The 23,088-nt window shown below is 41.9% G+C and overlaps 2 protein-coding genes across 7 annotated transcripts in view; both read right to left on the bottom strand.

The window, feature by feature from the left end:
- Positions 1-3,386, bottom strand: part of LOC115102241 (plasma membrane calcium-transporting ATPase 3-like) — a 35,345-nt gene extending 31,959 nt beyond the window's left edge. For all 6 annotated transcript variants that reach the window (XM_065005380.1, XM_065005382.1, XM_065005381.1 and 3 more), the window contains exons 1-2: positions 2,950-3,386; positions 190-850 (exon numbers count right to left, since the gene is read on the bottom strand). In XM_065005380.1, coding sequence (XP_064861452.1) covers positions 190-406 — 217 coding nt within the window. In that variant the 5' untranslated portion in view covers positions 407-850; positions 2,950-3,386. The remainder of the gene's footprint in view (positions 1-189; positions 851-2,949) is intronic.
- Positions 3,387-3,818: 432 nt separating this feature from the next.
- LOC115102240 (deleted in malignant brain tumors 1 protein-like) lies at positions 3,819-23,062 on the bottom strand. The gene is made up of 12 exons (XM_065006048.1): positions 23,014-23,062; positions 20,388-20,723; positions 15,760-16,077; positions 15,587-15,610; positions 13,483-13,800; positions 12,647-12,988; positions 12,512-12,535; positions 11,847-11,870; positions 11,401-11,718; positions 11,228-11,245; positions 5,839-6,156; positions 3,819-5,538 (listed from the first exon to the last, which is right to left on the bottom strand). Exons 1-12 carry the CDS (start codon positions 23,060-23,062, stop codon positions 5,516-5,518), a joined length of 2,112 nt encoding a protein of 703 aa, XP_064862120.1. The 3' UTR covers positions 3,819-5,515.
- Positions 23,063-23,088: the final 26 nt, after the last annotated feature.

The raw sequence follows: 23,088 nt of genomic DNA, 5'->3' as shown, positions 1-23,088 counted from the left end.
AAACCATCTATGCAAACAAAATGGCAGTGGCGCTATAGCATAAAATATAATCAACTGGTTGTTCATAAAAAATCCAGTTGATTTGACCTATTGGTTTGAATTTTATTAGTAAGGTAGACTAATAAAGTGCATTGTATGTTTCCAGTGAAGTATGTCACTGAGAGTGGTGTGTCTGAGTGAGACTCTCACCGTCGGCTGGGGAGGTCTTCAGTCTCTGACAGAGGCCCTCTGTGTCCGTGTAGTTCTCCTGGATCTTCTGAATGGCCTCTGCACCTCTCAGCTCCATAAGGTCCCGCAGGTCCTCCAGGGTGGCCCCAAAGTCCCCTGCATGGTTGACCTCTGTTCCCCCTCCACTACCTCGCTTCTTGGGTTTGAACTCCACCGAACTATTGGCTAAGTCCCCCATGATAATGTGTGGCAATAGAAGTGTATTGATTCTTCAAAAAACAATGATTCTCTGATGGACTTCTTTGAAAAGGGCCAGGGTAGGCCAGGATAGGCCAGGATAGGCCAGGGTAGGAAATGCTTGACTATGTGATTTTTAGATTAATGTTCCCCCATGCCACTCCCTCCTTTGCCCCTTCTATGATTCTCCATATCAGGGCATGTGTGGAAGAACATTTGGAAATGTTTTTGTTGTGTGATTTGTTGGTGGTTTATTCCACCAAAGACTTTAATCTGGTCTGTCTCACAACCCCAGAAGAGAAAAGAGAATCAAACAAAATGATAAGGGGGATACCAATCCATAGAAACAGATATTTGTAAGGAGAGAAACAGAAAGAAGGGCTCAAGCGTTTGGAGGTGAAGAGAAAGATGCTTTGGCAGGTGCTGTGTAGGATTCACCTAAAGGCTGGAGAAGATGGAGAAGATGGGTTTTGTAGGGAATATTCTTACATCATTAAACCCTATCTAGATGTTGAGTTGTCAACATTTGCTACAATAAACCCAAGTCTGAAAAGAACTCTCAGATTGTAAGGATTTCAGCGTTTTGACAGGATTTCACTCTATCATAAAAATGTGGTCTATAATTTGCACCAAAGAGAATTATTAATGAGCCAATAGGAGTTGCTGCCATCCCACCCCCTCCCTCACTGGGACACAAATCAAACGAAACAAAAAAACAGATATAATTTATTTATAAAAGGTCTATTGATTTTGAGTTGATTGATTTAGGATGTTATGGCCTCTCTAACTGCTTAGTAGCGCGTTGGCTCTCTGATCAGGGGGACATATTTAACCGCAATGAATGTTCATACTAAAAATAGGAGGAGAAAGGCACTGGGATGAAAACACATGCAAATATACAATATCTTCATAATGTTATTTATCTATGATTCTAAGTTACATCCTTGAATCTTGGCATCAAATTGTAATCATGATCATGATCATGATTTTATACGTTTTAGGACCTATTCAATGTTTTAGAGGCATTTGCAAATAATCTAAAGGTGTGCATGGAATTATCTGATTATTTTGTCTCCTCGTGAATTTTAGAAGCCTTTAGGTAATGCATCAGACCTACACTATTCTGAGTATTGTATAATGACCTTCGCATAATAACCCCTCTCCTCTTCATCTTCAAACAGTGAATTGCATTCCCTTTATGCTATTCCACCCATACTTGCTATATGGGCCCAGGAATCATCAAAATCCCAACAACATTTTTAAGGTTAAACACATTTCCAGAAAATATTTGTTATCACAGTACAGTCTCCAAAACGAGCGTCGTGACGCTCGTATGGAAATAGCCAATCCATGTCTAGAATGGGCTTTTACCAAGGCGACGCGCACAGCCATGATGCTCAGCGATCTGGGATACAGAGGATACTCTCCTCCGAGTGATGCGAGGCGAAAATTGCCTCCATCGTGGCACGAAGGAGTAGGCTTTATTAAGATGTTTTAATATTTCCACAGTATCAAAATGTGAATGGAAACATATGTGTTTATATATCATAACTTTAAAAAATCCTCAATTTCCCTTGCAAGACGGAGCATGTTTTAGTACATTGTCAAAATCCACCATGCCCTTTACTTGTAACCTTCAGATATCAGTGTTAACCTTGGTCTGCACAAAGTCTCTCTTATGTCAGCGATATCCATCCCTTACGATAGAAATGCACACTAAAGTAGGGAAATAACACCTTTCCTTATATTCATAATTTTTACAATTGTTTTTCCAGAGGTGAATGGGGATATAATGGGCCTAATATGAATGAGAACATATTTTCGAGGCAACAGATTTCAGAGGAATTGCAGCTCATGGAAAATTACGATTGGAACATAGTGTGTTTCTTTATGGTGGGAAAATTATACAATTTTGCCCGAGTGAATGTGCTACATTTAATCTGTGAGCTGGCCTACTACAAGGTTATAACCGTGTTGACTGGCTCATTTGCGGACTAATTTATCTCTGTGCACGGATTTGACTCATTCAGACATAAAATAACGGCATACTCATAAAAATCATAGAAGTGACCCGTAGGCCTATACCCTATTCTCAGAATACGCCAAATCGGGATTTTATATATTCCAGATGGCAATGCTGCCCTACTATGAATAATAATCTATTCCTGTTGCACACAACATTAATGTAGCCTACCTAGTCTACTCGGTAATAAATTATAATTGCCTGTAATAACTGACAAATAAATGTTTTATAGCATGTCGTATTGATAAAGGTTACGTAGCCAATTAACTATATTGGATTCATGAATACATTTTATCTCATAGCTTACCTGTACCATAATATTTTGGATGACTGCTATCAATACTAGTGTTCTACCGAGAAAGGTATAGGCTATAATAATAGGCCTAGGTCTAATAAATGGTGCAAATATTCGCCATTTTCACAGGTCACTCCAATATCATGAGACATTTTGATGCCATATTATCCTTAGTCCACCATAATGATAGACCACCATTGAACTGAGATTTAAAAAAAATACTCACCCGGCCATGTCCAAGGACGTCAAAGGAGAGTTTCGAAAAACAGGAAATCCAATGTTCTTTACTTTTAAATTCGCTTCATATCCGACAGACAAAAACGTTTGAAGGATGTAGACTGTACCGACGTGATGTTCCATCTGTTGTTTCTGGTCAGGAGATAACAATGTATAGCACAGAATTGTGCAGACGTCTATGTGGAATTCCTCTAATGCGGAATAAAATTATATGATGGAAGGCAGATATTAGCGTGTTTGCATAAATTAACGGTTAAGGACCGCAGGTAGCTATTTGATATTATTACTGTCTGGTCGTTTGTCCCAATTATTCTCGTTGTTGTAATTTTTTCGTCTAATTGATTATACAGCATAAGCTCCAATTGGTGAGCAAGAATTTGGGTCTACATGCTGAAACGATTCCTCGCTTACCGCACTCGTCCTATGATGATGGCAACATTAAAATGGGCTGTTCTATGCGACGGGTAGGAGTGGGAGGGGTGGATGGATGCTGCGACTGCCGAGCTGACGCTCCTAGCTATCCCTCCCTGCAACCCCTCCCCTTGCTCACTCAGACTTTACAACCACGTTAGTCCAGAATATTGGTACTAATATCCCTATTAGACAGCCATTGGTAAAACAAAATGTCAATATAATAAAAAATAATAATCAAATCATCATACAAGAAATAATAATCAGAATGACTTTCATCAATTTATGGAGGTAGATAGGCCTATATAAGCTACTTGATAGCCCTACGTTGAAAACGGCTCTGTAACATGTTTATGTTGCCTCATCACAATTACATATTTTTATTATCATCATAATAATTAGCTAAGCATTTTGTCTACAGAACATGTAATAAACAATCAGAGCATATAGTGTTACGTAGTTTATTACACATAGACAAAATGACAGGTTGTTTCTCTGGTCTCATTGATATGCACTGTCCATTCATCATAATCAGATTTCTCCTGTCCTTCTCCCCAGAACACATTGCCTTCTAATGCTAAACTACATTAATTATAGAGGTAGCCATGTAGCCAGCGACTTCCCCATTAATAAAACATAGCCCAGTGCCAACACAGGAGTGGGGTGAGGAAGAAGGAAGAGGAAGGAGGAAGGAAGTTATTGAGTCCATGACCTTCACCTGCATGAGTCTGGCATACACTTGGTCTCTTCATCCCTCTATAAAAAGAGACCATCTTTTTTTAAAGTAAAGCCCAAACAACAATTTACACAATCAATTAATTAATTTGAAATCCTTTAAATGTCCTATCAGAATTGTAGCAGATGTGAATTGAGATCTGCCGGCTCTAGCACACCAAAACTGGACTGTATCCCTCTTCTGGCATAAAATGGAATTGCCTGATTGCATATTCAGAATCTAAATAGAGATTATTAAGGCTCACCCTGTGAAATGAGCTGAGTTGCTGGGCCTCTTTCATGTCATAAATGTGATTGTCTGACGTTATTTCTGTCTAATGTTAATTCATTGAACAGCAGTGCACCTCCCATAAGCCTAACGTGACAATGTGAAACCATTATGGTGATTGTGGGTGAGAAATAGGAGGACAATAAGAATGTAAAATGAAAAATATATTCCTATTGATATTTTGGGAAAAGTGTAATGTTCAAGATAGCCTATATTGTAAAGCTTAATTAGATACCTTGATCATCTAACAATGACATATTGTTGCTCTCTATTGATGGAGTGGATGGAGAGGAATTTAGCAGGTGAACTTACTCTTGCAACTTTGTGAATATATGGGTAAAATCCCAAAGAAAATAAAGAAATGGTAAATACCTTGGAAGAACAATACAGTATTCATTACTTTGATTTAATCCAAGATAGAGTCAATTATAATAATTCACAGTACACTAGCCTGGTAATATGACTCAAGATCCTGTTACTTGTAGAAAGCAAACTATGCAAGGGACATAACAAATACAATGTTTAGTAGAACTAGAAAAACACAACACAAACTTTTAAATGTCTAAATATCATGTAATGAATTTAAATTAAAACCATGAATAAAAAATTGCCCATTATTTTCTCTGATGATTTTTTAAAATTGTATTTCAGTTCACTTCCTAATTGAAGTTACAGTATTGTCAACACTACACAAATCATTTTCAACACCTTATGCATACTAATCTTATACCTCATGTGATTGCATTTGAATTATATTGGAGTTCAAATTTAGAAGGCCTTTGGGGCTTGGCTGGCCTGGGTTGTCTTCACCTTCTCAGTCTGGAAACTCTGACACAGCAACCTTCTTGGCATTGTGTCATTAAAGAGGGCTTTTATGAATGATACATGAGGCAGGATTTTAAATAGTTGGATGCCACATTCCCTGCTGAAGGCAAGAAAATCCCCTCTGATCAGAATTCAATTGTTACAGATAATGGTTTTCCGTACTGTATTTTTATTAGTGTGTTTGATTTGCACACCAGCATGTCCCAGGAGGAGAGAGGTGGTATCATAGAAATAGAATTTGAATGTACATACAGTATCTATGGTTGACCATTGTTACTACTAGGCTGGATGGATGAGAGCTCTACAGTACATGCTTTCAGAAGGCCCCGGAAGCAGAACCTAAAATTAGAAAAACAGTGAAACATTGACACATAGGGTCACCACATATTAAAACGATCAAAAGTATTACTTTTCACACAGACTTTTACACAGCATCTACGTATGAGCTAGCAACAACTTCTTGACTGATTTCTGCTTAACGGGATAGTTCACCCATAGTACAAAATTAAATTGGTTTCTTTATCCTGTAAAGGATCACTACCATGACTTGAATAGGATTTGTGTCACAAATGTAAGTACAGTTACCAACATAGACAATATCATGATATGTAAACTTCCTGCCACAAACATTTATCTTACCAGCGCAGGTGACTCCTGCATCTTCATGGTGGCCACAGTCATGGTTACCCAGGCCACTGTGGGGACACTGCAGCAAAGAGTCTTCAGAGCCAGAACAGGCCAAGTCATCCAGAGAGATGGAGCCACTGCCCTTTCCAAACCTGGCAGATCCAAAGGCCTCTAGTGCTTCTCCACAGCCCAACTCTCTGCACATCACCTGAGCATCCCTCTGATCCCAGTCATCATCACACACTGTACCCCACTGGCCAGAGTCAAACACCTCCACTCTACCAGAGCAGTTGTTGGGACCGTTGACCAGACGCACTCTGGAAATGCCATCTGTAATAGACAGGTAGAACTGTGAAGATGACAGGGTGTGGGATTGATGTTGAGTTAAAAACTTTGTAGAAAATTTACAGATGTAGCATCTTAATTAGATCACCCTGTTGTAGGATAACATGCAATGCAGGAAATGTAGAACTTGTAGTGTATTTGAGGTTTAAGACGGCTTCTGAAGTTTGTCATTTCCACTTTGAAATCTCAGACTTGATTTTCCCTTATGAAAAATGTATCAACCCCGACAAAAATGTCCATTCAATCCACAGAACAATTAACATTTCATGTTGATGCAGGAATATTTGCCATTGACCTTAACAAGGCCCACAAGACCAGTGGAAGCAAAATAACCCCATAACATAAAAAAATACACCACCATATATTACAATAAGTATGGGGTTCTTTTCTGCCCATGCATTCTCATTTCGAGGCCAAACCCCACCACTGGTGAGCGTGGCCAAAGAGCTCTATTTTCATGTCACCTGACCATAGAACCGGTTCCAATTCAAGTGCCAATGCCATTAAGCAAACTCGAGGTGTTTACATTTGTTGGATGACATGAAAGTTGAGCTCTTTGGCCATGCACACCAAATGAAATCAAATGAAATTTTATTGGTCACATAAACGTGCTTAGCAGATGTTACTGCGGGTGTAATGAAATGCTTGTGCTTCTAGTTCCGACAGTGCAGCAATATCTAACAAGTAATATGTAGCAATTTCACAACAAATACCTAATACACACATCTAAGTAAAGGAATGGAATTAAGAATATATAAATATATGGACGAGAAATGTCAGAGCAGCATTGACTAAGATACAGTAGAGAGTATAGAATACAGTATATACAGTGAGGCAAAAAAGTATTTAGTCAGGCACCAATTGTGCAAGTTCTCCCACTTAAAAAGATGAGAGAGGCCTGTAATTTTCATCAGAGGTACACTTCAACTATGACAGACAAAATGAGAAAAGAAAATCCAGAAAATCACATTGTAGGATTTTTAATGAATTTATTTGCAAATTATGGTGGAAAATAAGTATTTGGTCACCTACAAACAAGCAAGATTTCTGGCTCTCACAGACCTGTAACTTCTTCTTTAAGAGGCTCCTCTGTCCTCCACTCGTTACCTGTATTAATGGCACCTGTTTGAACTTGTTATCAGTATAAAAGACACCTGTCCACAACCTCAAACAGTCACACTCCAAACGTATGCAGGAACTTAAAACTTTCCACCTTCTCCTTTGCTGTCCTGTCGATATGGATAGGGGGGTGCTCCCTCTGCTGTTTCCTGAAATCCATAGTCTTTGTTTTGTTGACGTTGAGTGAGAGGTTATTTTCCAGACACCACACTCCCAGAGCCCTCACCTCCTCCCTGTAGGCTGTCTCGTCGTTGCTGGTAATCAACCATACTACTGTTGTGTCGTCTGCAAACTTGATGATTGAGTTGGAAGAGTGCATGGCCATGCAGTCATGGGTAAACAGAGAGTACAGGCAGGGGTTGAGCAAGCACCCTTGTGGGGCCTCAGTGTTGAGGATCAGCAAAGTGGAGATGTTGTTTCCTACCTTCACCACCTGGGGACAGCCCGTCAGGAAGTCCAGGACCCAATTGCACAAGACGGGGTTCAGACCCAGGTCCTCGAGCTTAATGATGAGCTTGGAGGGTAATATGGTGTTGAATGCTGAACTACAGTCAATGAACAGCATTCGATTGCATTGTCTGTGGATCTATTGGGGTGGTAAGTAAATTGAAGTGGGTCTAGGGTGACAGATAAGGTAGAGGTGATATGATCCTTAACTATTCTCTCAAAGCACTTCATGATGCCAGAAGTGAGTGCTACGGGGCGATAATCATTTAGTTCAGTTACCATTGCATACTTGGGTACAGGAACAATGGTAGCCATCTTGAAGCATGTGGGGACAGTAGACTGGGATAGGGAGAGGTTGAATATGTCCGTAGACACACCAGCCAGCTGCACATGCTCTGAGGACGTGGCTAGGGATGCCGTCTGGGTCGGCAACCTTGCAAGGGTTAGCTAGTTTAAATGTCATACTTACGTCGTCCACGGAGAAGGAGAGTCCATAGACCTTGGTAGCTGGCCATGTAGGTGGCACTGTGTTATCCTCAAAGCGGGCAAAGAACGTGTTTAGCTTGTCCGGTTCCAAGACGTTGGTGTCCATGACATGGCTGGTTTTCCTTTTGTAGCCTGATTGTCTGTAGACCCTGTCACATACGTCTCATGTCTGAGCCATTGAATTGCGACTCCACTTTCTCTATACTGACGTTTTGCCTGTTTGATTGCTTTGCAGAGGGAATGACTACTTTGTTGTGGTTCGCATGTTCAGTTTTGCGTGAATGCTGCCATCGATCCAGTTTCTCGTAAGGGTTGGTTTTAATATTCACAGTGGGTACAACATCTCCTATACACTTCTTGATGAAATCAGTAACCGTCTCAGTGTACACGTCAATATTGTTCTCGGAAGCTACCCAGAACATATCTCAGTCCGCGTGATCAAAACAATCTTGAAGCGGGAATTCCAATTGGTCAGACCTGCGTTGAATAGTCCTTAGCACAGATACTTCCTGTTTGAGTTTTGACCTATAGGAAGGGAGGAGCAAAATGGAGTTGTGGTCAGATTGGCTGAAAGGAGGTCGGGGGTGGACCTTGTATGCATCCCGGAAGTTGGAATAACAATGGTTGAGTGTTTTTCCAGCGCAAGTACTACAGTTGATATGCTGATAGAATTTAGGTAGCCTTTTCCTAAAATTTGCTTTGTTAAATTCCCCAGCTATAATAATTGCAGCCTCAGGATATATGGTTTCCAGTTTGCATAAAGTCCAGTGAAGTTCCTTGAGGGCAGTTGTGGTATCGGCTTGAGGGTGGATATACGCAGCTGGGACAATAACCAAAGATAATTAACTTGGGAGATAATACGGTCGGCATTTGATTGTGAGGTATTCTAGGTCGGGTGAAAAAAAGGATTTGAGTTCCTGTACGTTATTACAATTACACCATGAGTCGTTAATCAGGAAACATACACCCCCGCCCTTCTTCTTCCCGGAGAGATGTTTATCTCTGTCGGCGCGATGAACTGAGAATCCAGATGGCTGGACCGACTCTGACAGTATATCCCGAGAGAGCCATGTTTCCGTGAAACAGAGTATGTTATAATCCTTGATGTCTCTTCAGAAAATAACCCTTGCCCTGAACTCTTCAACTTTGTTATCCAGGGACTGAACATTAGCGAGTAATATACTCGGAAGCGGTGGGTGGTGTGCGCTCCCCTAAGTTGGACTAGAAGACTGCTTCCAGTCCCTCTTTTTCACAGGCGTTGTTTTGGGTTGCTCTTTGGAATCAGTTCAATTGCTCTGGGTGGTGTGAACAAATGATCCGCTTCGGGAAAGTCGTATTCCTGGTTGTAATGCTGGTAGTGCTGGTGAGTTACCGCCACTCTGATATCCAATAGTTCTTCCCATATGTAATAATCTACCAGTGGTAGGTTTGGTGTCGAAATGAGAATGCATGAGCAGAAAAGAACCCATACAGTATGTACTGTAAAATATGGTGGAGGATCTTTGATATTATGGGGCTATTTTGCGTCCATTGGTCCTGGGACCCTTGTTAATTAAGGTCAATGATATCAGAAACTTTACCCAGTACCAGGACATTTTAATCAAAAACATGGTTGCCTGTGAAGGAGGCTGAAACTTGGCTGCAAGTGGGTCTTCCAGCAAGACAATAACCCCAAGCACACAGCAAAATCCAAAGAAATTATTAATTGGCCACAAAATCAACATTTTCCATGAAAACATGTGGTTTAAATTGAAGAGCGCAGGGCCTCCTGAGTGGCACAGCAGTCTAAGGCACTACATCACAGTGCTAGAGGTGTCACAACAGACCCGGGTTGTATCACAACCGGCTGTCATTGGGTGGCGCACAATTGGGCCAGCCTCGTCCGGGTAAGGGGAGGGTTTGGCCGGGGGGACTTTACTTGGCTCATCGCGCTCTTGTGGCGGGCCAGCTGCCTGCAGGCTGACCCCGGTCGTCAGTTGAACAGTGTTTCCTCCGACACATTGGTGCTGCTGGCTTCTGGGTTAAGAAGCGCGATTTGGTGGGACATTGTTTTGGAGGACGCATGGCTTGACCGTTTCTCCCCGAGCCCTTTGGGGAGTTGATGCTATGCGACAAGATTGAAAAAGGGGGTAAAATACTAAAACAATTGAAGAGGGCAGTCCAGTCGCTCTGGATAAGAGCGTCTGCTAAATGACTTAAATGTAAATGTAATAAGTCAAGGATCTGGAAGGTTTCTGTATAGAGTAATGGTATAAGATCCCTCCCATTGTGTTCTCCAACTCATAAACCATTTTAGAAAAGGGTCAGTGCAGTTATCCTCACAGAGTGAGGAATTGAAAGGTATTGACCTTTTGAGAGAAAAAACTATTACTTGTTGAACAAAATCTCTTTCCTTGAGCAGTTTTATTAGTATAAAATAACATCATTTCAAAGAAACAATATAGCTTAGTATTTTAATGATTTATTTTATACAGTCATTTTTGCTCATCTTTATCAAGGTTGTCAAAAATTTTGGAACCCATTGTATGTAACCTTAAAAAGTGCTATATAATAAATAAAGCTACCTGCGTTTTAAATTAGCTAAAGGTTGCAGTGGCTGTTTAAAGAAAACTGAAACATAGATTACAGTTCTCCTGGCCAATAAACTACTTTCAGGATCAGGAACCATCTAACAGTTGAATATGGAACTTCCCCTTAATATTAAATCTCACCTGAGCAGACAACACTCACATCCCCAGGATGCATGTAGTTGTACCGACCTATCACATCAGAGGGGCAGTCAAAGAGAGATTCCTCTGTTCCAACATAGGCCATGTTGTCCAGAAGAATGAGAATACCATCTCCCATACCAAACCAGGCCCATACGGGGGCATCTATAGCCCACATACAGCGGAGCAGTCTGCAGACCATGTCAGCAGGGCTCACGTCCCAGTTATCATCACACACCATACCCCACTGCCCAGCATGATACACTTCAAATATAGTTGTATGGAATTGATCTTACTGTTTTTAAATGGGTCTTCTTGTTGTTGAATCGAAGGTTATGAAAATAGGAAAATATGGAGAAGGGATATTGACAATGAGAGTGAGATATTGTGAAACACAGGTATTAAATGATCCTTAATTCATCTGAACATAAACTATTTTTGTCTACTGTAATTGTAGACTGAGACTTACCCATAATGCAAGTTACACTGGCATCTTCATCATGGCCACAGTCATGGTTTCCTATCCCTCCTGAGCTGCATTCCAGTAAAGATCCCTCACTTCCCATGCACGCCACATCATCCAATAGGATTGAGCCACTCCCCTCACCAAAGTGAGCCTGGTGAGGAGCCTCTGTGGCTGGTCCACAGCTCAGCTCCCTACATACAACTTGGGCATCTAGCACAGCCCAGTTATCATCACAGACTGTCCCCCAACTCCCATCCTGGTAGACCTCCACCCTGCCAGAGCAGCGGTTGGGACCATCAACTAGGCGCACTGTCAAGTCAGCTGTTTGAGTTAAGAGGAAGGGACAGGGAGAAATGTGTAATGGGCACTAACTTTTTGTTTTACAAATACATATTATGACTCATTTTGCAACTGAAACAAAGTTAAAAAATCATTTTTTGATTACTCACAATGGGAATCTGAAGGGGATGGACCTGAGAGACGAGAGAGAGAGAGAGAGAGAGAGAGAGAGAGAGAGAGAATATCGTATGGTGTTAAATCTTTCCCCTTCAATTATTGCTGGAGAGACAGACAGCACCTGCCATTGTCTGCCAGCTGAATTACAGGACCCAGGTCAAGGGAGACAGGTAGCCTAGCAGTTAAGAGCTTTGGACCAGTAATCGAAAGGTCTCTGGTTTGAATCTCCGAGCCGACTAAGTGAAAAATCTGTTCATGTGCCCTTGAGCTAGGCATTAACCCTATTAACCCTAATTGCGCCTGTAAGTCTTTCTGGATAAGAGTGTCTGCTAAATGACTCAAATGTAAATGTAAATCTCTTATTCAAACCTAAAATATACCGACCATAAACAATGCTCAGATTTATGGTGATAAGTGAAAACAAACTGCACTGAGGCAAACTGGTTATGTCAGTTAGGGGTTTCTTCTCATGACGTGTGAATCATAATTTCTTTCCATATAGTGAGGTTTTCTGCAATTGAAACATAAAGTAAAGACCCACTGGGAACACACTGTTTAAATCAACATTGTTTCCACATCATTACAATGAAACTACGTTGAACCAATGTGAAATAGACATTGTCTGTGCCCAGTGGAAATTCATTTTTAGATGACTCACAATGGAAATCTGAAGGGGATGGACCTGAGAGAGAGCGAAAGAGAGAGGGAGGAAAAAATGTTAACATTACACAAGCCCCTGGTTGGTGTTGGTAGTTTAAATAAGTTGTCTGAGAAATTTCAACCATTCACTTACCTGACTGCCCCTCACATATCGCTGCTGCATCCTCAGAATGTCCACAGTTGTGTGACCCCAGTCCATCTGATCTGCAAACAAGCAGTGACCCTTCATTCCCAGAACATTGCACATCCTTTAGCCAGATCTCCCCCCTGCCTTGGCCAAAGTGAGCCTGGTCCGGGGCCTCCAGCGCCACCCCACAGCCCAGTGCTCTACACACTACCTTGGCATCCAGCAGGTCCCAGTCATCATCACACACTGTACCCCACTGGCCAGAGTGGAACACCTCTACTCTACCAGAGCAGTTGTTGGGACCGTTGACCAGACGCACTCTGGAAATGCTGCTGTTCTCTGTAGGACCTGTAAACAAAGATAACTGTTAACTACATTTACTAATTGGTTTGATTAGAAATTAGGTGCATCCCTGTTCGCTTTATTAAGGTACAATTGGGTTAACGAACAATACTGAGGTGAGTGCATGTTTCATCAATTTTGCATTGTTTTTCTTTGCATATACCATAGATTTATAAACACTGCAAAAAGCAAAGGCAAAATACTGCAAACTTGACTAGTTCCTCTACACTGAAGGAATGATTTTTTAAAGGACATCATTAGTGAATATGGTGCTAGGTTTTTTTATACATGGTTTTGATCCAGCTAATAAAGTAAGATCCCATATTAGATCGAGCCAATACTGCAAAAAGAGAATAGGAAAGTCCACAGGGAGTTCAATGGCTGGATGTCTACAGAAATACCTGTTGTAGAATTTGGTTTTTACAGTGTAACACTAGCCCTATTACCAACATATACAATATAATGATGTATAAACGTCCTGCCACAAACATTTATCTCACCAGCGCAGGTGACTCCTGCATCTTCATGGTGACCACAGTCATGGTTACCCAGGCCACTGTGGGGACACTGCAGCAAAGAGTCTTCAGAGCCAGAACAGGCCAAGTCATCCAGAGAGATGGAGCCACTGCCCTTTCCAAACCTGGAAGATCCAAAGGCCTCTAGTGCTTCTCCACAGCCCAACTCTCTGCACATCACCTGAGCATCCCTCTGATCCCAGTCATCATCACACACTGTACCCCACTGGCCAGAGTCAAACACCTCCACTCTACCAGAGCAGTTGTTGGGACCGTTGACCAGACGCACTCTGGAAATGCCATCTGTAATAGACAGGTAGAACTGTGAAGATGACAGGGTGTGGGACTGTCGTTGAGTTGAAAACTGATAGAAAAGGATCTTAATTTGATCATCCTGCTGTAGGATAACTTTCCTGCCGTGCAGGAAATTTAGAACTTGTAGTTTATTTGAGGTTTAAGAAGGCTTCTGAAGTTTGCAATTTTCACTTTGAAATCTCAGACTTGATTTGCCGTTATGAAATATTTAACAATTTCTACAAAAATGAAAAGTAAGTATAATGCACATAATAATTCACATTTCCTATTGCTCCAGGATTATTTGCCATTGACCTTAACAAGGGCTCCAAGACCAGTGGAAGCATAATAGCCCCATAACATAAAAAATACACTACCATATATTACAATAAGTCTGGACTTCCTTTCTGCTCATGCATTTTCATTTCGACGCCAAACCCCACCACTGGTGTGTGTGGCCAAAGAGCTCTATTTTCATGTTATCTGACCAAAGAACCGGTTCTAATCCAAGTGCCAATGCCGTTTAGCAAACTCCAGGTGTTGTTATTTGTTGGATTACATGAAAATAGAGCTCTTTGGATATGCACGCCAGTGGTGGGGTTTGGCGTCGAAATGAAAATGCATGAGCAGAAAGGAAGTCCAGACTTATTGTAATATATGGTAGTGTATTTTTTATGTTATGGGGCTATTTTGCTTCCACTGGTCCTGGGGCCTTTATTAAGGTCAATGACATCATGAACTTTACCCAGAACCAGTACATTTAAGACAAAAACCTGGTTGCCTCTACCAGGATGCTGAAACTTGGCAGCAAGTGGATCTTCCAGCAAGACAATAATCTCAAACACACATCAAAATCCACAAAGAAATTGTTAATTGGCCACAAAAATCAACATTTCAGTCTCCGGATTTGAAAGCCATTGTAAACCTGTGGTTTGAATGGAAGAGGGCAGGCCATAAACTCAGACAAAGGATATTGAGGATCTGGAAGGATTCTGTATGGGGAATGGTCTAAGATCCCTCCCAATGTGTTCTCCAACTCATTAACCATTTTAGAAAAAGGTTCAGTGTTGTTATCCTCGCAAGGTGAAGCATTGAAAGGTATTGAAAACAGGGGTGTCAATAATTTTGACCCCTACCTTTTTGAGAGAAAAAAATATTACTTGTTAAACAAAATCTCTTTCTCTAAGAAATTTTATTAGTATAAATAATATAATTTCCCCATTTTTCTGAGCATACAATTTAGTTCAGTATTTTAATTATTTATTTCATATAGTCATTATTGCTCATCTTTATCAAGGTTGTCAATAAATTCAGATCCCACAGCATATAACCATGACTGACCTATCACATTAAAGAGGCAGTCAAAGAGAGAGTCCTCTGTTCTAACACAGGCCATGTTTTCTAGCAGAATGGGAATACCACCTCCCATACCAAACTCGGTCAATCCGGTGCCATCCTAAGGGCTCCCGAGTGGCGCAACGGTCTGGGTTTGAACCAGGCACTGCATCTCTTGCACTGAGATGCAGTGCCTGGTTCAAACTCAGGCTGTATCACATCCGGCTGTGATTGGAAGTCCCATAAGGCGGCGCACAATTGGCCCAGGGTCGTCCAGGTTTGGCTGAGGTAGGCCGTCATTGTAAATAATTATTTGTTCTTAACTGACTTGCCTAGTAAAAAATAAATAAAAAGATTGCCCACATACAGTGGAGCTGTCAGCAGTGCTCACGTCCCAGTCATCATCACACACTGCCCCCAATGACACACGTATAATATAGTTGTATGGAATTGATCTTACTGTTTCTAAATGCATCTTCTTGTTCTTGAATTGGAGGTTATGAAAATAGGAAAATATGGAGAAGGGACATTGACAATGAAAGTGAGATATTGTGAAAAACAGGTATTAAATCATCCTTAATTCATCTGAACATAAACTATTTTTGTCTACTGTAAATGTATACTGAGACTTACCCATCATGCAAGTTACACTGGCATCTTCATCATGGCCACAGTCATGGTTCCCTATCCCTCCTGAGCTGCATTCCAGTAAAGATCCCTCACTTCCCATGCACGCCACATCATCCAATAGGATTGAGCCACTCCCCTCACCAAAGTGAGCCTGGTGAGGAGCCTCTGTGGCTGGTCCACAGCTCAGCTCCCTACATACAACTTGGGCATCTAGCACAGCCCAGTTATCATCACAGACTGTCCCCCAACTCCCATCCTGGTAGACCTCCACCCTGCCAGAGCAGCGGTTGGGACCATCAACTAGGCGCACTGTCAAGTCAGCTGTTTGAGTTAAGAGGAAGGGAAAGGAAGAAACTTGTAACGGGCACCGACTTTTTGTTTTACAAATACATATTATGACTTGTTTTGCAACTGAAACAAAGTAAGGAATCATTTTTAGATTACTCACAATGGGAATCTGGATCTGAAGGGTACGTACCTGAGAGAGAGAGATAGAGAGAGAGAGAGAGAGAGAGAGAGAGAGAGAGAGAGAGAGAGAGAGAGAACGAGTATGGTATGGTGTTATGATGGTGCCGACGGAGATGGCAGCATCGCGACTAGCTCTTAGGAAACTTTGCAGTATTTTGTTTGTTTATGTACTCTTTTTTACGTTATTAGCTCAGGAATTATTTTGTGTCATTACATACAGCCGGGAAGAACTTTTGGATATTAGAGCGACGGTAACTCACCAGAACTTCCAGCATTACGACCAGGATTACGACTTCCCTGGAGCAGATCCTTTGTTTGCTCTCCCCAGAATAATTAAGGTACTCGAGGCGGTCTTCTGCACACCTCCCACCACTCCTGAGTATTTTACTCGCTAATGTCCAATCTCTGGATAATAAAGTTGATGAGCTCAAGGCGAGAGTTGCTTTTCAGAGAAACACTAGGGATTGTAACACACTCTGCTTCACAGAAACATGGCTCTCTCGAGACATACTATCTGACTCTGTAAAGCCAGTTGTGTTCTCAGTACATTGCACCGACAGGAACAAACATCTCTCCTGGAAGCAGAAGGGTGGCGGTATATGTTTCATGACTAACGACTTATGGTGTAACTGTGATAACATACATGAACTCAAGTCCTTCTGTTCACCTGACCTAGAATATCTCACAATCAAATGCTGACGGTACTATCTCCCGAGAGAATTTTCCTCAATAGTAGTCACAGCGGTCTACTTCCCCCCTCAAGCTGATACAACGACGACCCTCAAAGAACTTCACTGGACTTTATGTAAACTGGAAACCACATATCCCGAGGCTGCATTTACTGTAGCTGGGTATTTTAACAAAGCACATTTGAGGAAAAGGCTCCTGAAATTCTATCAACATATTGATTGTTGTACTCGCGCTTCTAAAACTCTCTCATTACTAAACTACCTTCCAGAGTGCATATAAGGCCCTCCCCGGCCCTCCATTAGGCAAATCGGACGACGATTACATCTTTCTCCTCCAGGCAGAAACTCAAACAGGAAGCACCCGTCGTGAAGACTATTCAACGCTGGTCTGACCAAAACGGAATCCACGCTTCATGATTGTTTTGATCACGCGGACTGGGATATGTTCAGAGTAGCGTCAGAAAATAATATTGACACATATAACGATACGGTGAATGATTTTATCAGGAGGTGCATAGGAGATGTTGTACCCACTGTGACTATTAAAACCTACCCCAACCAGAAACTGTGGATAGAAGGGAGCATTTGCGCAAAACTGGAAGTGCAAAGAACCGCATTTAACCATGGCAAGGTGACTGGGAATGTGGCAGAATACAAACAGCGTAGTTATTCCCTCCGCAAAGCAATCAAGCAGGCTAAACGTCAGTATAGGGACAAAGTTGAGTCCCAGTTCAACATCTCACACACAAGACGTATGTGACAGGGTCTACAGACAATCACGGATTATAAAAGGAAAACCAGGAACACCGATATCCTGCTTCCGGACAGGCTGAACACCTTCTTCGATTCTTTGAGGATAATACAGTGACACCGATGCGGCCCGCTATCAAGGACTGTGGGCTCTCCTGCTCCATGGCCGACATGAGTAGGACATTTAAGTATGTTAACCCTTGCAAGGCTGCCGGCCCAGATGGCATCCCTAGCCGTGTCCTCAGAGCAAGCGCAGGCCTGCTGGCTGGTGTGTTTACAGATATATTCAATCTCTCCCTATCCCAGTCTGTTGTCCCTTCATGCTTCAAGATGGCCACCATTGTCCCTGCACCTAAGATAGGAAAGGTAATTGAACTAAATAATTATAGCCCCTTGAAGAGACTAGGCAAGGATCATATCACCTCCACCTTACCTGCCACCCTAGACCCACTTCAATTTGCTTACCGCCCCGATAGATTGACAGACGATGCAATCGCCACCACTCTGCACACTGTCCTGTCCCATCGGGACAAGAGGCATACCTATGTACAGTAAGAATGCTGTTCATTGACTATAGCTCAGCATTCAACACTATATTACTCTCCAAACTCATCATCAAGCTCGAGGCCCTGGGTCTGAACCCCGCCATGTGCAACTGGGTCCTGGACTTCCTGACGGGTCGCCACCAGGTGGTGAATGTAGGAAACAACATCTCCTCTTCACTGATCCTCATCACTGGGGCCCCATAAAGGTGCGTGCTCAGCCCCCTCCTGTACTCCCTGTTCACCCATGACTGCATGGCCATGCACTCCTACAACTCAATCATCAAGTTTGCAGACGACACAACAGTAGAAGGATAGACTACTAACAACGATGAGACGGCCTACAGGAAGGAGGTGAGGACTCTGGGAGTGTGGTGCCAGGAAAATAACCTCTCACTCAATGTCAACAAAACTAAGGAGATGATCGTGAACTTCAGGAAACAGCAGCGGGAGCACTCCCCTATCCACATCAACGGGACCGAATTGGAGAAGGTGGAAAGTTTCAAGTTCCTCGGCATACACATCACTGACAAACTGAAATGGTTTACCCACACAGACAGTGTGGTGAAGAAGGCGCAACAGCGCATCTTCAACCTCAGGAGGCTAATGAAATTCGGCTTAACACCTAAAACCCTCACAAACTTTTACAGATGCACAATTGAGAGCATTCTGTTGGGCTGTATCACCGCCTGATAGGGCAATGGCACGGCCCACAACTGCAAAGCTCTCCAGAGGGTGGTGCGGTCTGCCCAACACATTACCGGGAGAAAACGTCCTGCCCTCCTGGACACTTACAGCACAGATGCCATAGGAAGACCAAAAAGATCATCAAGGACATCAACCACCCGAGCCACTGCCTGTTCACCCCAAAATCATCCATGTCAGTACAGGTGCATCAAAGCTGGGACCAAGAGACTGAAAAACAGCTTCTATCTCAAGGCCATCAGACTGCTAAACAGCCATCACTAGCACATCAAAGGTGGCTGCCTATAGACATAGATTAGAAATAACTTGCCACTTTAAGGAAATTAAACACTTAAATAATGTCTCCGTATCTTGCATTACTCATCTCATATATATAAACTGTACTATTCTACGGTATCTTAGTCACTGTAATTGTGTGTAAATATTGCATCACCCATCTCATATATATATACTGTATTCTATACTATGTCACTGTATCTTAGTCCAATGCCACTCTGACATATACAGTTGAAGTCCGAAGTTTACAAACACCTTAGCCAAATACAGTGGGGCAAAAAAGTATTTAGTCAGCCACCAATTGTGCAAGTTCTCCCACTTAAAAATATGAGAGAGGCCTGTAATTTTTATCATATGTACACTTCAACTATGACAGACAAAATTAGAAGAAAAAAATCCAGAAAATCACATTGTAGGATTTTTTATGAATTTTTTGCAAATTATGGTGGAAAATAAGTATTTGGTCACCTACAAACAAGCAAGATTTCTGGCTCTCACAGACCTGTAACTTCTTCTTTAAGAGGCTCCTCTGTCCTCCACTCGTTAGCTGTATTAATGGCACCTGTTTGAACTTGTTATCAATATAAAAGACACCTGTCAACAACCTCAAACAGTCACACTCCAAACTCCACTATGGCCAAGACCAAAGAGCTGTCAAAGGACACCAGAAACAAAATTGTAGACCTGCACCAGGCTGGGAAGACCGAATCTGCAATAGGTAAGCAGCTTGGTTTGAAGAAATCAACTGTGGGAGCAATTATTAGGAAATGGAAGACATACAAGACCACTGATAATCTCCCTCGATCTGGGGCTCCACGCAAGATCTCACCCCATGGGGTCAAAATGATCACAAGAACGGTGAGCAAAAATCCCAGAACAACATGGGGGGACCTAGTGAATGACCTGCAGAGAGCTGGGACCAAAGTAACAAAGCCTACCATCAGTAACACACTTCACCGCCAGGGACTCAAATCCTGCAGTGCCAGACGTGTCCCCCTGCTTAAGCCAGTACATGTCCAGGCCCGTCTGAAGTTTGTTAGAGAGCATTTGGATGATCCAGAAGAAGATTGGGAGAATGTCATATGGTCAGATGAAACCAAAATATAACTTTTTGGTAAAAACTCAACTCGTCGTGTTGGAGGACAAAGAATGCTGTTGGTGTTTAGATAAATCTTCTGAGAAGATTCAACCCCACACTTACCTGACTGCCCCTCACATATCGCTGCTGCATCCTCAGAATGTCCACAGTTGTGTGACCCCAGTCCATCTGAGCTGCAGCCAAGCAGTGCCTCTTCATTCCCAGAACATTGCACATCATCTAGCCAGATCTCCCCTCTGCCTTGGCCAAAGTGAGCCTGGTCCGGGGCCTCCAGCGCCACCCCACAGCCCAGCGCTCTACACACTACCTTGGCATCCAGCAGGTCCCAGTCATCATCACACACTGTACCCCACTGGCTTGCATAATAAACCTCCACCCTGCCAGAGCAGTTGTTTGGGCCATCCACTAAACGTACTCCTCCAGCACTGACTGTGGAGGCTGGAAAATAATTGTTTTGTTAAGTCCCACATTAAGTGACTGGGTATTTATATGATAGTCACATATATAGGAACTACAGTGTATGATTGTCATCATGTAACTACAGTGGCTGGGCGAAAGTATTCACCCCCTTGGCATTTTTCCTATTTTGTTGCCCTGGAATTAAAATACATTTTTGGGGGGTTTGTATTATTTGATTTACACAACATGCCTATCACTTCGAAGATGCAAAATATTTTTTTATTGTGAAACGAACAAGAAATAAGACAAAAAACAGAAAACTTGAGTGTGCATAACTATTCACCCCCCTAAGGCAATACTTTGTAGAGCCACCTATTGCAGCAATTACAGTTGCAAGTCTCTTGGGGTATGTCTCTATAAACTTGGCACATCTAGCCACTGGGATTTTTGCCCATTCTTCAAGGTAAAACTGCTTCAGCTCCTTCAAGTTGGATGGGTTCCGCTGGTGTACAGCAATCTTTAAGTCACAACACAGATTCTCAATTGGATTGAGGTCTGGGCTTTGACTTGGCCATTCCAAGACATTTAAATGCTTCCCCTTAAACCAATCTAGTGTTGCTTTAGCAGTATGCTTATGGTTATTGTCCTGCTGGAAGGTGATCCTCCGTCTCAGTCTCAAATCTCTTGAAGACTGTAACAGGTTTCCCTCAAGAATTTCCCTGTATTTAGCACCATCCATCATTCCTTCAATTCTGACCAGTTTCTCAGTCCCTGTCGATTAAAAATATCCCCACAGCATGATGCTGCCACCACCATGCTTCTTCACTGGATGGTTTTCTCGGGGTGATGAGAGGTGTTGGGTTTGCACCAGACAATGTGTTTTCCTTTATGGCTAAAAAGCTCAAACTTAGTTTCATTTTGCGAACACCAAATGGGTTTGCTTATTTTGTTTCTTTAAGCAATGGCTTTTTTTCTGGCCACTCTTCCATAAAGCCCAGCTCTGTGGAGTGTACGGCTTAAAGTGGTCCTATGGACAGATACTCCAATCTCCGCTGTGGAGTATCTTTGATCTCTTTGTTGCCTCTCTGATTAATGCTTTCCTTGCCTGGTCCGTGAGTTTTGGTGGGCGGCCCTCTCTTGGCAGGTTTGTTGTGGTGCCATGTTCTTTCCATTTTTTAAATAATGGATTTAATGGTGCTCAGTGGGATGTTCAAAGTTTCTGATATTTTTGTTATAACCCAACCCTGATCTGTACTTCTCCACAACTTTGACCCTAACCTGTTTGGAGAGCTCCTTGGTCTTCATGGTGCCGCTTGCTTGGTGGTGCCCTTTGCCTAGTGGTGTTGCAGACTCTGGGGCCTTTCAGAACTGGTGTATATATACTGAGATCATGTGACAGATCATGTGACACTTAGATTGCACACAGGTGGACTTTATTTAACTAATTGTGACTTCTGAAGGTAATTGGTTGCACCATATCTTATTAGGGGCTTCATAGCAAAGGGGTTGAATACATATGCACGCACCACTTTTACATTTTTTATTTATTTTTTTACATTTTTTGAAACAAGTTCTTTTTTTCATTTCACTTCACCAATTTGGACTATTTTGTGTATGTCCATTGCCTGAAATACAAATAAAAATCGATTTAAATTACAGGTTGTAATGCAACAAAATAGGAAAAATGCCAAGGTGGGTGAATACTTTTGCAAGGCACTGTACATTTGATGTTGTATTTTTATTAAGATTAAACTTAATAACAGAATTAGTTGCAAGTCTGCTTCACTATACTTACTTCTATCTAGAACTTGAGATGCTCCTTCATTGGTGCAAACAACTACATGAGTGGAAAATAATGATAAACATACAATGAGGTAAATATGTTATATTGTATTGCCATGTCAAAAGTCCTGTGTCTGTGTGAGTTGATAAGAGATGGATGCGGACGTGTTTCAGTTCTCATTTACTTTTAGTTAACAGATTCATTGGAAAGCAAAGTAGACCAGGATATTAGTAGTCATATACCTCACAGTGCTGTTTCTGAACTTCCACAAAGCAATAGGGTGTTTATACAATGGAAATGTTAGTGAGTAGAGTCACTATTGTCGATTAACCCAATAATATTAAATAAATTATTATTTGCTGAGAACCTATGCACAAAACTACTACATGAAATCTTAGAGCCCTGTGTATACATGTAGTACACACAATATGAATTGTGCATTAAGTATTTTGTGAAACACACTATTTGCTCATATGGGACAAACACATTCATAAATAGTTAACATAAATATTAATAAATGGTATTGTTAAAATACAGTTCGCTCACCTGCAATCACAAATGCTACGTACCACTTGCGCTTGGGTGTAAGAGTCATGATCAACGTTGAGAATGAGTGTATTG

Source organism: Oncorhynchus nerka, linkage group LG20, assembly GCF_034236695.1.
Source record: "Oncorhynchus nerka isolate Pitt River linkage group LG20, Oner_Uvic_2.0, whole genome shotgun sequence".
Classification (NCBI taxonomy): domain Eukaryota; kingdom Metazoa; phylum Chordata; class Actinopteri; order Salmoniformes; family Salmonidae; genus Oncorhynchus; species Oncorhynchus nerka.
The sequence above is the reverse complement of the archived record's forward strand: the minus strand, read 5'-3'. Positions and strand labels throughout refer to the sequence as shown.

Bases quoted from the DNA above. Each gene is read 5' to 3' on its own strand.
- LOC115102240 (XM_065006048.1), bottom strand. From the start codon at position 23,062: ATGACTCTTACACCCAAGCGCAAGTGGTACGTAGCATTTGTGATTGCA. The intron at 20,724-23,013 runs GTGAGCGAACTG...ATTATTTTCCAG, and splicing joins CGTAGCATTTGTGATTGCAG to CCTCCACAGTCAGTGCTGGA. The intron at 11,719-11,846 runs GTGAGTAATCAA...TAACTCAAACAG, and splicing joins ATCCCCTTCAGATTCCCATT to CTGACTTGACAGTGCGCCTA.